Here is a 16,037-nt window from a genome sequence, read left to right on the forward strand (position 1 = left end):
GCATCCCCTCGGGCTGTGGGGCAGGGTCCCGCTGAGGGTGGGGCAGGGTCTGGGGTCCTCCCCATCCCAACCCCTCCCAGTATAAACCAGTACCCCCGGTGACACAGGTGTCCTGAGGGGGACAACGCTCCATCCCGGGATGAACCACAGAACCGACCCAGGGTGGAGAAGACCTTTGAGATCATCCTGAGCCCAGCCTGTGACCCAGACCCAAACGGCTCCGGGGACGGTGACTCCACCTGGGCCTTCCAGCACCTGACCACCCTTTGAGAAGAACTTCTCCCTAACGTCCAGCCTAAACCTCTCCAGCTTCAGGCCCTGTCCTGTTGGTGGTCATCCAGGAGAAGAGCCCGACCCACACCTGGCCGGACCCTCCTGTGGAGAGCGGTGGGGTCTCCCCTGAGCCTCGTCTTCTCCAGGATAGACATCCCAGTGCTCCTCACTGGACTGGTGCTCCACACCCTTCTCTGGCCACGCTCCGGCCCCTCCGTGTCCATCCCGAACTGGGAGGTCCAGAGATGGACACGGCGCTGGAGGTGTGGCCTCACCCGTGTCCAGCACGGGAGGACAATCCCTGCCCTGCTCCTGGTGGCCACACCGTTCCTGATCCAGGCCAGGTGCCACTGGCCATCTTGGGCCACCTGGGCACACTAATGGCCACTGTCCAGCTTGCGGTCCATCAGTGCCACCAGGTCCACTAGTGCCACCTGATGTCCATCAGTGCCACCAGGTCCATCAGTGTCACCTGCTGTCCATCAGGGCCACCAGGTCCACTAGTGCCACCTGATGTCCATCAGTGCCACCACCCAGTCTGATGTCCATCAGTGCCACCAGGTCCACTAGTGCCACCTGATGTCCACCAGTGCCACCAGGTCCCTTTCTGCCTGGCTGCTGTCCAGCCTGATGTCCATCACTGTCCAGCTTCCTGTCCATCAGCGCCACCAGGTCCATCTTTGTCACCTGATGTCCATCAGTGCCACACCCAGTCTGATGTCCATCAGTGCCACCAGGTCCATCAGTGTCACCTGCTGTCCACCAGTGCCACCAGGTCCATCAGTGTCACCTGATGTCCATCAGTGCCACACCCAGTCTGATGTCCATCAGGGTCACCAGGTCCATCAGTGCCACCTGATGTCCATCAGTGCCACCACCCAGTCTGATGTCCATCAGGGTCACCAGGTCCATCAGTGCCACCTGCTGTCCATCAGTGCCACCAGGTCCTTTTCTGTCCAGTCTGCTGTCCATCACTGTCCAGCCTGCTGTCCATCAGTGCCACCAGGTCCATCATTGTCACCTGATGTCCACCAGTGCCACCAGGTCCACTAGTGCCACCTGATGTCCATCAGTGCCACCAGGTCCCTTTCTGCCTGGCTGCTGTCCGGCCTGATGTCCATCACTGTCCAGCTTCCTGTCCATCAGGGTCACCAGGTCCATCATTGTCACGTGCTGTCCACCAGTGCCACCAGGTCCATCAGTGTCCCCTGACGTCCACCAGTGCCACCACCCAGCCTGCTGTCCATCAGTGCCACCAGGTCCCTTTCTGCCTGGGCACTGTCTAGCCTGATGTCCATCAGTGTCACCAGGTCCATCAGTGTCCCCTGATGTCCACCAGTGCCACCAGGTCCATCAATGCCATCAGGTCCATCAGTGTCCCCTGCTGTCCATCAGTGCCACCAGGTCCATCATTGTCACCTGATGTCCATCAGTGCCACACCCAGTCTGATGTCCATCAGTGCCACCATGTCCATCAGTGTCCCCTGCTGTCCATCAGTGCCACCAGGTCCATCATTGTCACCTGATGTCCATCAGTGCCACACCCAGTCTGATGTCCATCAGTGTCACCATGTCCATCAGTGTCCCCTGCTGTCCATCAGTGCCACCAGGTCCATCAGTGCCACCTGATGTCCACCAGTGCCACCAGGTCCCTTTCTGCCTGGCCACTGTCCAGCCTGATGTCCATCAGTGTCCCCTGATGTCCACCAGTGCCACCAGGTCCTTTTCTGTCCAGTCTGATGTCCATCACTGTCCAGCCTGCTGTCCATCAGTGTCACCTGATGTCCATCAGTGCCACACCCAGTCTGATGTCCATCAGGGTCACCAGGTTCATCAGTGTCCCCTGATGTCCACCAGTGCCACCAGGTTCATCAGTGTCCCCTGATGTCCACCAGTGCCACCAGGTCCATCAGTGTCCCCTGATGTCCACCAGTGCCACCAGGACCCTTTCTCTCTGGTCACTCCTGGGGGTTGCTGTGGCCCAAGCGCAGGACCTGGCGCTCGGTCTCCTTGTGTTTGTCCCCTGTCCCCAGCCTGCCCAGGTCCCTCTGCAGAGCCCCCCCCACCCCCAGGAGACCCAGCTTGGTGTCACCTGCACAGGTGCCCAGGCCCTCGGTCACACCTGTGGTCGGCCTGACCTCACCCAGATCACCCACCAAGACACCGAACGAAAACATCCCGCCAACAAAGACCTCAAACCCCACCGGCCGCACGCCGACCCCTCGGGGACGCCGCCGGGAGGTGACACCGCCGCCGAGAGAGGCCACCTCGAGGAACGGAGGCTCACCACCACTCGCAGCTTCTTCTTGACGCCGTCGCCCACGTACTGGTTGCGGACGGCGGCCTTGACCTCGACGTCCAGCAGCCCCAGCTTGAGGGGGACGATGACGAAGGACACGGTGCGCGAGGACTCGGCCTTCATGCGCAGCACCTGCTGGTAGCGCTGCCTGGCCGTGGACGGGCTGCACAGGTCCGGGTTGTGGACCAGCTCCACGCGCACCTGGGCCGGGGACAGGCGAGGTGGGGTTGGTCACACCCGGTGGGGTGGGGTTGGTCACACCCGGTGGGGTGGGGTTGGTCACACCCGGTGGGGTGGGGTTGGTCACACCCGGTGGGGTGGGGTCGTGATGTCCTCCACTCCCCCCCCCAAAAAATGATAACGTTCGTCCCCGACCGACCGTGATGTCGCGCAGCCAGTAGTTGTAGAGGATGGCGCGGATCTCCACCTGCTCGTTCCTCACCACCGAGTAGGGCAGGCGCAGGTCGATGAAGAAGTCCTTCATCACCGTGATCTCGTAGGGGTCGGCCACGCACAGCCCTGGGGGCGGGGACACCGGGGGGGTTTGGGGGTTTGGGGTTTGGGGTTTGGGGGGGCGCCTGGTGTCCTCCCCAAAGGTGGACCCGAGGCCTTCAGAGGTCTCCGGAAAGTCCAGGGAGGCCTCAGGAGGTTTAGGAGATCCGTCGAGATCCCAGAGGGTTCCCAAGGTTTGGGGGATCCATTGAGATCCCAGAGTGTTCCCAAGGTTTAGGAGATCCATCAAGACCCCAGAGTGTTCCCAAGGTTTGGGGGATCCATCAAGACCCCAGAGTGTTCCCAAGGTTTGGGGGATCCATCAAGACCCCAGAGTGTTCCCAAGGTTTGGGGGATCTGTCAAGACCCCAGAGTGTTCCCAAGGTTTAGGAGATCCGTCAAGAATTGCAGGATCCTCCCAAAGTTTAGGAGATCCGTCAAGAACTTTGGGATCCTCACAGGGTTTAGGGGATCCATCAAGATCCCAGAGTTCTCCCAAGGTTTAAGGGATCCATCAAGAACTGTGGGATCCTCCCAAGGTTTAGGAGATCCCTCAAGACCCACAGAGTCTTCCCAAGGTTTAGGAGATCCTTCGAGAGCTATGGGATCCTCCCAAGCTTTAGGAGATCCATCAAGAACTGTGGGATCCTCCCAGGGTTTGGGGGATCCATCAAGACCCACAGAGTCTTTCCCCAGGTTTAGGGAATCCATCAAGAACTGTGGGATCTATCCCAAGGTTTAGGAGATCCATCAAGGACTGTGGAATCCTCTCAAGGTTTAGGAGATCCATCACGATCCCAGAGTTCTCCCAAGGTTTAGGGGATCCATCAAGAACTGTGGGATCTATCCCAAGGTTTAGGAGATCCGTCAAGACCCTGGAGTCTTCCCAAGGTTTAAAAGGTTCTTTGAATCCCAAGGATTTTCCCAAGCTTTAGGGGATCCATCAAACCCCAGAGAGCTCTCCCAAAGTTCAGAAGATCCCTTGAATCCCATGGAATTCTCCCAAAATTTAGAAGATCCCTTGAATCCCACAGAATTCTCCCAAAGTTTAGGAGACCCCTTGAATCCCACAGAATTCTCCCAAAGTTCAGAAGATCCCTTGAATCCCACAGAATTCTCCCAATGTTTAGGAGACTCCTTGAATCCCACGGAATTCTCCCAGTGGTTAGGAGATCCCTTGAATCCCACAGAATTCTCCCAAAGTTCAGAAGATCCCTTGAATCCCACAGAATTCTCCCAAAGTTTAGGAGATCCCTTGAATCCCACAGAATTCTCCCAAAGTTTAGGAGATCCCTTGAATCCCATGGAATTCTCCCAAAGTTCAGGAGATCCCTTGAATCCCACGGAATTCTCCCAAAGTTTAGGAGATCCCTTGAATCCCACGGAATTCTCCCAAAGTTTAGGAGATCCCTTGAATCCCACGGAATTCTCCCAAAGTTTAGGAGATCCCTTGAATCCCACGGAATTCTCCCAAAGTTTAGGAGATCCCTTGAATCCCACGGAATTCTCCCAAAGTTTAGGAGATCCCTTGAATCCCACAGAATTCTCCCAAAGTTTAGGAGATCCCTTGAATCCCACAGAATTCTCCCAAGTTTAGGAGATCCCTTGAATCCCACGGAATTCTCCCAATGTTTAGGAGATCCCTTGAATCCCACGGAATTGTCCCAAAGTTTAGGAGATCCCTTGAATCCCATGGAATTCTCCCAAAGTTCAGAAGATCCCTTGAATCCCACGGAATTCTCCCAAGTTTAGGAGACCCCTTGAATCCCACGGAATTCTCCCAAAGTTCAGAAGACCCCTTGAATCCCATGGAATTCTCCCAAAGTTCAGGAGACCCCTTGAATCCCACAGAATTCTCCCAGTGGTTAGGAGATCCCTTGAATCCCACAGAATTCTCCCAGTGGTTAGGAGATCCCTTGAATCCCACGGAATTCTCCCAGTGGTTAGGAGATCCCTTGAATCCCACGGAATTCTCCCAAAGTTTAGGAGATCCCTTGAATCCCACGGAATTCTCCCAAAGTTCAGGAGATCCCTTGAATCCCACGGAATTCTCCCAGTGGTTAGGAGATCCAAGTCCCAGGGAGACCCCGCAAATCCCAAGGACGGCCGCCAAGCTTTGGGACACCTCCCCCTCAGATTTTGGGGATCCCTCAAATCCCAGCCAAGCCCTCCAGGCTTCAGGAGACCCTTCAGGTCCCAGGGATCCCCCACAAGGTCCGGGGACCTTCTGCTGACCCCAGGAACCTCCTCATCCTCCACGACCCGGTACCTTTGGAGGGCGAGAGGCTGACGGCCAGGACCTCCCAGGTGGTGATGGAGTCCTTCAGGTACACGGGCAGCGTCTTGGCCGACACCCTGGAGCGGACAGGAGGGGACGGGAGTCACCAGGGGGGTCACGGCCCACCCCCGGCCAGGCTCAGGGGGAGTCACCACGGGACTTCCACGGTCCCCAGAGAGGTCCCAGACCCACAGCGGGGTTCTCCATGTCCCCAGAGATGTTCCAGACCCACAGCTGGGACTTTCCTGGTCCCCAAAGAGGTCGCAGACCCACAGCGGGGTTCTCCGGGTCCCCAGAGATGTTCCAGACCCACAGCTGGACCTCTCTCATCCCCAGAGATGTCCCAAATCCACAGTGGGATTCTCCTGGTCCCCAAAGATGTTCCAAACCCACAGTTGGACTTTCCTGGTCCCCAGAGAGATCCCAGACCCACAACTGGGTTCTCCTGGTCCCTACAGATGTTCCAGACCCACAATGGGACCTCCCTGGTCCCCAAAGATGTCCCAAACCCACAGCTGGACTTTCCTGAAGCCCACAGAGGTCCCAAACCCACAGCTGGAACTTACTGGTCCCCACAGATGTCCCAAACCCATAGTGGGACTTCGTGGTCCCCAAAGATGCCCCAGACCCACAGTGGGACCTCTCTCATCTCCACAGATGTTCTCAGACCCACAGCTGGACTTCCCTGGTCCCCAGAGAGGTCCCAAAACCACAGCTGGAACTTTCTGGTCCCCACAGATGTTCTCAGACCCACAGCTGGACTTCCCTGGTCCCCAGAGATGTCCCAAACCCACAGCTGGACTTCCCTGGTGCCCACAGATGTCATAAGGCCACAGTGGGACTTCGTGGTCCCCACAGATGCTCCAGACCCACAGCGGGACCTCTCTCATCCCCAGAGATGTCCCAGACCCACAGTGGGACCTCTCTCATCCCCAGAGAGGTCCCAAAACCACAGCTGGAACTTTCTGGTCCCCACAGATGTTCTCAGACCCACAGCTGGAACTTTCTGGTCCCCACAGATGTTCTCAGACCCACAGCTGGAACTTTCTGGTCCCCACAGATGTTCTCAGACCCACAGCTGGACTTCCCTGGCGCCCAAAGATGTCCCAAACCCACAGCTGGACCTCCCTCATCCCCACAGATGTCCCAGACCCACAGATCCCCACCCCAGGCAGGGCCAGGAGCTTGGAGATGACCCCTGAGTGGACCAAGAAGTCCTGAGGATGGACCAGGAGGTTAGAGGTGACCTCTGGATTTGGTGCGACCACCTCTGGCCTCCAGAGACGTCCGAGCCGGACGGGGACAGGGCGGCCAGGCCCAGGCTGGGCCGTGGGGTGGGGTGGGAGGGTGGTGGGACAGGAGGTCCTGGCTCACCCCAGCTCGTTGGGTGGCTCCGTCAGCTGCTCCACCTGCCACATCCAGCTCTCGGGGAAGAGGCTCCTGGAGACGATGTCCGAGTCCGGCGAGAAGAGATCGTCCTCCTCCTGGCCTGGGGGTGGTGGCATCGGCCCTCTCGAACGTGGACTCAGGGCTGCGAGCCCTGAGTGGAGCCGGTATCACCCCAGCGCCACCTCAGTGCCACCTCAGTGCCACCACAGTGCCACCCACTGCCACCCAGCGTCACCCAGAGTCACCACAGTGTCACCCAGTGCCATCCAGTGCCACCACAGTGCCACCCACTGCCACCCAGTGTCACCCAGAGTCACCACAGTGTCACCCAGTACCACCCAGTGTCACCCAGTGTCACCCCAGCACCACCTCAGTGCCACCTCAGTGCCACCACAGTGCCACCCAGTGCCACCCAGTGTCACCCAGTGCCACCCAGTGCCACCCAGTGCCATCCAGTGTCACCACAGTGTCACCCAGTGTCACCCAGTGACACCCAGTGCCACCCGGTGCCACCTCTTGTCTTGCCCAAGTAAGGCCACCCAACTGCCACTCGAGCATTGCCCAATGTTCATCCAAGGGCTGTCCAAGGAATGCCCGAGGGTCACCTGACCTTCGCCTGAGGAATGACCCAAACCCACCCAAGACGGTCACAACCTTCACCCAAGCTCCACCTGAGGAACACCCAAGGAGCGCCCGAGGTTCACCTGACCTTCACCCAAGGAATGTCCAAGGAAAGGCCAAGGAACACCCAAGGTTCACCTGACCTTCACCAAGGAACACCCAAGGAACATCCGACCTTCATCCAAGCTTTGCTCAAGAAAAACGCCTCGACTTCACCCGAGGCTCACCAAGGAACACCCAAACCCCATCCATGACCCTCCCAACCTTCACCCAATCTCCACCTGAGGAACACCCAAGGAGCGCCTGAGGTTCACCTGACCTTCCCCTAAGGAAAGTCCAAGGAATGTGCAAGCAACACCCAAGGTTCTCCTGACCTTCACCAAGGAACACTCAAGGAACATCCGACCTTCACCTGAGCTTTGCTCAAGAAAAAGGCCTCAACTTCACCCAAGGTTCACCAAAGAACACCCAAACCCTATCCATGACCCTGCCAACCTTCACCCATGCTCCACCTGAGGAACACCCAAGGAGAGCTTGAGGTTCACTTGACCTTCTCCTAAGGAAAGTCCAAGGAACACCCAAGGTTCACCTGAGGTTCACCAAGGAACACTCAAGGAAGATCCGATGTTCAACCAAAGTTCACCAAGGAACACCCAAAACCCATCCAGGGCCCTGCCAACCTTCACCCAAGCTCCACCTGAGCAACAACCAAGGAGAGCTTGAGGTTCATCAGACCTTCTCCTAAGGAAAGTCCAAGGAAAGGCCAAGGACCATCCAAGGTTCACCTGACCTTCACCAAGGAACACCCAAGGAACATCCGACCTTCACCTGAGCTTTGCTCAAGAAAAACGCCTCGACTTCACCCGAGGTTCACCAAGGAACACCCAAACCCCATCCATGACCCTGCCAACCTTCACCCAAGCTCCACCTGAGGAACACCCAAGGAGAGCTTGAGGTTCACCTGACCTTCCACTAAGGAAAGTCCAAGGAAAGGCCAAGGAACGCCCAAGGTTCTCCTGACCTTCACCAAGGAACACCCAAGGAACACTCAAGGAACATCCGATGTTCAACCAAAGTTCACCAAGGAACATCCAAAACCCACCCAAGACACTCCCAAGCTCCACCTGAAGAACACCCAAGGAGTGCCTGAGGTTCACCTGACCTTCCCCTAAGGAAAGTCCAAGGAATGTCCAAGCAACACCCAAGGTTCTCCTGACATTTTGGCTCAAGGAAGACGCCTCAGCTTCACCCGAGGCTCACCAAGGAACACCCAAACCCCATCCATGACCCTCCCAACCTTCACCCAAGCTCCACCTGAGGAACACCCAAGGAGAGCCTGAGGTTCATCAGACCTTCCCCTAAGGAAAGTCCAAGGAAAGGCCAAGGAACGCCCAAGGTTCACCAAGGAACACTCAAGGAACATCCAAGGAACCTCCGACCTTCACCCGAGCTTTGCTCAAGAAAAACGCCTCGACTTCACCCGAGGCTCACCAAGGAACACCCAAGGAACACCCAAGGTTCTCCTGAGGTTCACCAAGGAACACCCAAGGAACATCCGATGTTCAACCAAAGTTCACCAAGGAACACCCAAGACCCATCCAGGGCCCTGCCAACCTTCACCCAAGCTCCACCTGAGGAACACCCAAGGAGAGCTTGAGGTTCACCAAGGAACACTCAAGGAACATCCAACCTTCACCCAAGCTTTGCTCAAGAAAAACACCTCGACTTCACCCGAGGCTCACCAAGGAACACCCAAAACCCATCCCTGACCCTCCCAACCTTCACCCAAGCTCCACCTGAGGAACACCCAAGGAGAGCCTGAGGTTCACCTGACCTTCCCCTAAGGAAAGTCCAAGGAACACCCAAGGTTCACCTGAGGTTCACCAAGGAACACCCAAGGAACATCCGATGTTCAACCAAAGTTCACCAAGGAACACCCAAAACCCATCCAGGACTCTGCCAACCTTCACCCAATCTCCACCTGAGGAACACCCAAGGAGAGCTTGAGGTTCACCTGACCTTCTCCTAAGGAAAGTCCAAGGAAAGGCCAAGGAACGCCCAAGGTTCACCTGACCTTCACCGAGGAACACCCAAGGAACACCCAAGGAACATCCAACCTTCACCCAAGCTTTGCTCAAGAAAAACACCTCGACTTCACCCGAGGTTCACCAAAGAACACCCAAACCCCATCCATGACCCTCCCAACCTTCACCCAAGCTCCACCCGAGGTTCCCCCGACCTCCCCCGACCTTCTCCCGCCCCACCACGGCCCAGCACTTGCTTCTGGCCAGCCCGGTGCTGGGCGACATGTTCTGCTGGTCCCGCTTGGCCTTGATGTACGTGCAGCAGTCGAGGAAGGCGCGGACGCAGGACTCGCCCTCCTGGATGTACTCGGTCCTCTTCTGGCAGCTGTGTCCCATCGGGTTGTCCTTCATCCCGTCCTCGCAGCACTTCCGCTCCAGCTTGTCCGAGTACTCGGCCGCTGCCGGACACCGGGACACGGGGACACGGCTGGGACCGGCGCCGGCGGCGCTCGGGAACGGGGACATCCGGGGTGTGGGACACTCTGGTGGCTCTTGGGGGTGTGGGACACTGGTGGCACTTGGGAATGGGGACATCCGGGGTGTGGGACACTCTGGTGGCACTTGGGGGTGTGGGACACTGTGGTGGCTCTCGGGAACGGGGACATCCGGGGTGTGGGACACACTGGTGGCACTTGGGGGTGTGGGACACTGTGGTGGCTCTTGGGAATGGGGACATCCGGGGTGTGGGACACTGTGGTGGCTCTCGGGAATGGGGACATCCGGGGTGTGGGACACTCTGGTGGCTCTTGGGAATGGGGACATCCGGGGTGTGGGACACTCTGGTGGCTCTTGGGAATGGGGACATCCGGGGTGTGGGACACTCTGGTGGCTCTTTGGGAATGGGGACATCTGGGATGTGGGACACTGGTGGCTCTTGGGGGTGTGGGACACACTGGTGGCACTTGGGAATGGGGACATCAGGTGTGTAGGACACTGTGGTGGCTTTTTGGGATACGTTGACATCCGGAGTGTGGGACACTGGTGGCACTTGGGGGTGTGGGACACTCTGGCGGCTCTCAGGAATGGGGACATTGGGGGTGTGGGACACCCTGGTGGCACTTGGGAATGGGGACATCCGGGGTGTGGGACACTGGTGGCTCTTGGGAATGGGGACATCGGGGGTGTGGGACACTCTGGTGGCACTTGGGGGTGTGGGACACTCTGGTGGCTCTCAGGAATGGGGACATTGGGGGTGTGGGACATCTGGTGCCTCTTGGAGGTGTGGGGATCTCAGGGGTGTGGGACACTCTGGTGGCACTTGGGAATGGGGACATCCGGAGTGTGGGACACTCTGGTGGCTCTTTGGGAATGGGGACATTGGGGGTGTGGGACACTCTGGTGGCTCTCGAAGGTGTGGGACACTCTGGTGGCACTTGGGAATGGGGATATCTGGGGAGTGGGATGCTGTGGTGGCTCTTGGGAATGGGGACATCGGGGGTGTGGGACACTCTGGTGGCACTTGGGGGTGTGGGACACTCTGGTGGCTCTTTGGGAATGGGGACATCCGGGGTGTGGGACACTGGTGGCTCTTGGGAATGGGGACATCCGGGGTGTGGGACACTGGTGGCTCTTGGAGGTGTGGGGATCTCAGGGTTGTGGGACACTGTGGTGGCTCTCGGGGATGTGGGACATTCTGGTGGCGCTTGGGAATGGGGACATCAGGACTGTGGGGACATTCTGGTGGCTCTTGGGAGTGTGGGACATTCTGATGACACTTGGGAATGGGGACCTCAGGGGTGTGGGACGCTCTGGTGGCTCTCAGGAATGAGGACATCAGGGGTGTGGGATGCTCTGGTGGCTCTTTGGGATATGGGAAAATCTAGTGGCTCTCAGGGACACTCTGGTGGCACTTGGGACATGGGACACCAGTATTGACTGGGACACAGGACACTCTGGTGGCCTTTGGGATATGGGACACCCTGGTGGCCCTCAGGGACATGGGACACTCTGGTGGCCTTTGGGACATGGGACACCGGTATCGACTGGGACACAGGACACTCTGGTGGCCCTCAGGGACGTAGGACACTGTGGTGGCCTTTGGGATGCTGTGGGACAAGGGACACTGATGTCCCTCAAGGACACAGGACACCTCAGCATCTTCAGGGACATGGGACGCTGGTGTCCTTCAGGGACATGGGACACTTTGGCAGCCTCAGGGACACCCTGGTGACCCCCAAGGGCTCAGGACACCGCAGCGTTCCTGGGGACAAGGGACAAGGGACAAGGGACAAGGGACAAGGGACAAGGGCCACCCCAGTGCCACCTACCCTTGGTGCCCTTGTACTCGGCGAGTGCCAGCGAGCGGCGCTTGCGTTTGGCAGGCTGGGGACACAGGACCTCTGGGGACACAGGGGACACCGGTCAGGACCCCGCGGTGTCCCAGGTGTCACATCCCAAAGATGCCCCACCCCTGAGGTGTCACCTCTCCCACCCCTGAGGTGTCACCTCTCCCACCCCACAGGTGTCACCTCTCCCACCCACAGGTGTCACACTGCCACATGCTTGGAACGTCACACTCCCAAGGTGTCACCTCCCCATCCCCAAGGTGTCACTTGCCCGAAGTGTCACCTCTCCCACCCATGAGGTGTCACACTGCCACATGGAGCTGTCACCATCCCCGTCCTCCGGGTGTCATCACATCCTTACAGTGTCACCTCCTCTGTCCCTGAGATGTCACCTCCTCGTCCCCAAAGTGTCACCTCCCCTGTCCCTGAGGTGCCACATGCTTGAAGTGCCACCTTCTCCATCCTTGAGGTGTCACCTCCCCATCCCTAAATGTCACCTCCCCCATTTCCAAGGTGTCACCTCCTCTGTCCCCGAGGTGCCACCCCCTGTCCCCGAGGTGCCACCTCATCTGTCCCAGGTCCTACCTGACCGCTGCGGGGTGGACACCTGGACATTGGTGGCCAGGCTCAGGCCAGCGTCCGCGAAGACCCCGACGTTGTCCCTGCCACTGCCCGGCGTGCAGCCGATGTCACCTCTCTCCACCGTGTCCCAAACCTGCGCCCACGGGGGACAGCTGTGACAGCTGTGACGGCCACCGTCACCACCCAGGGACAGCTGTGACAGCTGTGACGGCCACTGCCACCACCCAGGGATGATGGGGACAGCTGTGACGGCCACCGCCACCACCCAGGGACAGCTGTGACAGCTGTGACGGCCACCGCCACCACCCAGGGACAGCAGGGACAGCTGTGACAGCCACTGCCACCACCCAGGGACAGCTGTGACAGCTGTGACGGCCACTGCCACCATCCAGGGACAACAAGACAGTTGTGACAGCCACTGCCACCATCCAGGGATGATGGGGACAGCTGTGACGGCCACTGCCACCATCCAGGGACAGCTGTGACAGCTGTGACGGCCACTGCCACCACCCAGGGACAGCTGTGACAGCTGTGATGGCCACTGCCACCACCCAGGGACAGCTGTGACAGCTGTGATGGCCACTGCCACCACGCAGGGACAGCAGGGACAGCTGTGACAGCCACTGCCACCACCCAGGGACAGCAGAGACAGCTGTGATAGCCACTGCCACCATCCAGGGACAGTAGGGACAGCTGTGATGGCCACTGCCACCACCCAGGGACAGCTGTGACAGCTGTGATGGCCACTGCCACCACGCAGGGACAGCAGGGACAGCTGTGACAGCCACTGCCACCACCCAGGGACAGCAGAGACAGCTGTGATAGCCACTGCCACCATCCAGGGACAGTAGGGACAGCTGTGATGGCCACTGCCACCACCCAGGGACAGCTGTGACAGCTGTGACAGGCACCGCCACCACCCAGGGACAGCTGTGACAGCTGTGACAGCCACTGCCACCACCCAGGGACAGCTGTGACAGCTGTGATGGCCACTGCCACCATCCAGGGACAGCTGTGACAGCTGTGACGGCCACTGCCACCACCCAGGGACAGCTGTGACAGCTGTGACGGCCACTGCCACCACCCAGGGACAGCTGTGACAGCTGTGACAGCCACTGCCACCAGCCAGGGATGATGGGGACAGCTGTGACGGCCACTGCCACCACCCAGGGACAGCTGTGACAGCTGTGACGGCCACTGCCACCATCCAGGGACAGCTGTGGCAGCTGTGACAGCCACTGCCACCATCCAGGGACAGCAGGGACAGCTGTGACGGCCACTGCCACCATCCAGGGACAGTGGGGACAGCTGTGACGGCCACTGCCACCACCCAGGGACAGCTGTGACAGCTGTGACGGCCACTGCCACCATCCAGGGACAGCTGTGACGGCCACTGCCACCACCCAGGGACAGCTGTGACAGCTGTGACGGCCACTGCCACCATCCAGGGACAGCTGTGATGGCCACTGCCACCATCCAGGGACAGTAGGGACAGCTGTGATGGCCACCGCCACCATCCAGGGACAGCTGTGACAGCTGTGATGGCCACTGCCACCACCCAGGGACAGCTGTGACAGCTGTGACAGCCACTGCCACCACCCAGGGATGATGGGGACAGGGACAGTTGTGACAGCCACTGCCACCATCCAGGGACAGCTGTGACAGCTGTGATGGCCACTGCCACCACCCAGGGACAGCTGTGACAGCTGTGATGGCCACTGCCACCATCCAGGGACAGCTGTGACAGCTGTGACAGCCACTGCCACCACCCAGGGACAGCTGTGACAGCTGTGACAGCCACTGCCACCACCCAGGGACAGCTGTGACAGCTGTGACAGCCACTGCCACCACCCAGGGACAGCTGTGACAGCTGTGACAGCCACTGCCACCACCCAGGGATGATGGGGACAGCTGTGACGGCCACTGCCACCATCCAGGGACAGCTGTGACAGCTGTGACGGCCACCGCCACCACCCAGGGACAGCAGGGACAGCTGTGACGGCCACTGCCACCATCCAGGGATGATGGGGACAGCTGTGACGGCCACTGCCACCACCCAGGGACAGCTGTGACAGCTGTGACAGCCACCGCCACCATCCAGGGATGATGGGGACAGCTGTGATGGCCACTGCCACCATCCAGGGATGATGGGGACAGCTGTGATGGCCACTGCCACCATCCAGGGACAGCAGGGACAGCTGTGATGGCCACTGCCACCACCCAGGGACAGCTGTGACAGCTGTGACGGCCACTGCCACCATCCAGGGATGATGGGGACAGCTGTGATGGCCACTGCCACCATCCAGAGATGATGGGGACAGCTGTGACGGCCACCGCCACCACCCAGGGATGATGGGGACAGCCGTGACGGCCACCGCCACCCCTTGGGGACATTGAGGACAGGGCCACCCCCCCTGACCAGGGTGAGTTTGTTCTCGCTGAGGACAAAGACCCTCCTTGTGCAAGGCCACCACCCAGGGGACAGGGGACAGGGGACAGGGGGAACCATGATGGTCACCACCAGGGGACAGTGGGGACAGGGTCGGCTGTGATGGTCACCAACAGGGACAGGGGACAGGGACAACCATGACGGCCACCATCAGGGGACAGCAGGGACAGGAACAATTGTGACAGTCACCACCCAGGGACAGGGGACAGGGACAACCATGACGGCCACCATCAGGGGACAGCAGGGACAGGGACAAAGTGTCAGCCACCACCAGGGGACAGTGGGGACAGGGACAATCCTGACGGCCATCACCAGGGGACAGAGGGGACAGGGACAAAGTGACAGCCACCACCCAGGGACAGGGGACAGGGACAATCCTGACGGCCACCATCAGGGGACAGCAGGGACAGGAACAATTGTGACAGCCACCACCAGGGACAGGGGACAGGGACAACCATGATGACCACCACCAGGGGACAGCGGGGACAGGGACAAAGTGTCAGCCACTACCCAGGGACAGGGGACAGGAAGAACCATGATGGTCACCACCAGGGGACAGCGGGGACAGGGACAAAGTGACAGCCACCACCCAAGGACAGGGGACAGGGACAACCATGATGGTCACCACCAGGGGACAGCAGGGACAATCCTGACGGTCACCACCAGGGGACAGCGGCGACAGGGACAGCTGTTGATGGCCACCACCCAAGGACACTGGGGACGCCCACGACGGCCACGGCCACCCCTTGGGGACACCGAGGACAGGGCCACCCACCCTGCTCTGGGTGAGCCTGTTCTTCTTGCTGAGGACGAAGACGCCCTTGTCCACGGCCACCAGCCCCACGTGGGACTTGTGGTCGCCCTCGATGCGCAGCCTCATCGGCGTCCCCGGCTCGTGGACGCGGTTGTCACCTTCCGTCGCCCCCTTCACCACCAGCTGCCGCCGACACGGAGCGGGTGACGTCCCCAGGATGTCCCCAGAAGGCCACCTCTGTCCCCACCCCGCCACCACGGGGGGGACGGCGAGGCCGGACCTCCAGGGGCAGTTGGTGGCCATGGGCTTCGTGTCTGGGCTGTCACTGGGTCACCAGGGCCACCGGGGCCACCCGAGGGATGTCCGAGCTCCTCAGTGACACCGAATCCCCACCAGGGGCCACCCAGGTCCCTCAATGTCCCCTCAAACCCTCCCAAAAACAACTTCAAGGGCCCCCAAATGCTTCCAAAAGTCCCTCAAGTCCCTCAAAAGCACCCCCAGGTCCCTCAAGGACACCCAAGCCCCTCAGAG

General features: G+C 59.6%; 1 protein-coding gene across 1 annotated transcript in view; it reads right to left on the reverse strand.

Annotated features, from left to right (window-relative positions):
• Positions 1-1,290: 1,290 nt before the first annotated feature.
• Positions 1,291-16,037, reverse strand: part of LOC120747836 (complement C3-like) — a 30,545-nt gene continuing 15,798 nt past the window's right edge. Inside the window, exons 14-22 of the mRNA XM_040053878.1 lie at positions 15,528-15,689; positions 12,307-12,436; positions 11,704-11,775; positions 9,634-9,834; positions 6,717-6,831; positions 5,334-5,419; positions 2,952-3,091; positions 2,561-2,773; positions 1,291-1,446 (exon numbers count right to left, since the gene is read on the reverse strand). Of these exons, the coding sequence (XP_039909812.1) occupies positions 1,291-1,446; positions 2,561-2,773; positions 2,952-3,091; positions 5,334-5,419; positions 6,717-6,831; positions 9,634-9,834; positions 11,704-11,775; positions 12,307-12,436; positions 15,528-15,689 (1,275 nt within the window). The remainder of the gene's footprint in view (positions 1,447-2,560; positions 2,774-2,951; positions 3,092-5,333; positions 5,420-6,716; positions 6,832-9,633; positions 9,835-11,703; positions 11,776-12,306; positions 12,437-15,527; positions 15,690-16,037) is intronic.

This window comes from Hirundo rustica, unplaced genomic scaffold (assembly GCF_015227805.2).
Source record: "Hirundo rustica isolate bHirRus1 unplaced genomic scaffold, bHirRus1.pri.v3 scaffold_218_arrow_ctg1, whole genome shotgun sequence".
Classification (NCBI taxonomy): domain Eukaryota; kingdom Metazoa; phylum Chordata; class Aves; order Passeriformes; family Hirundinidae; genus Hirundo; species Hirundo rustica.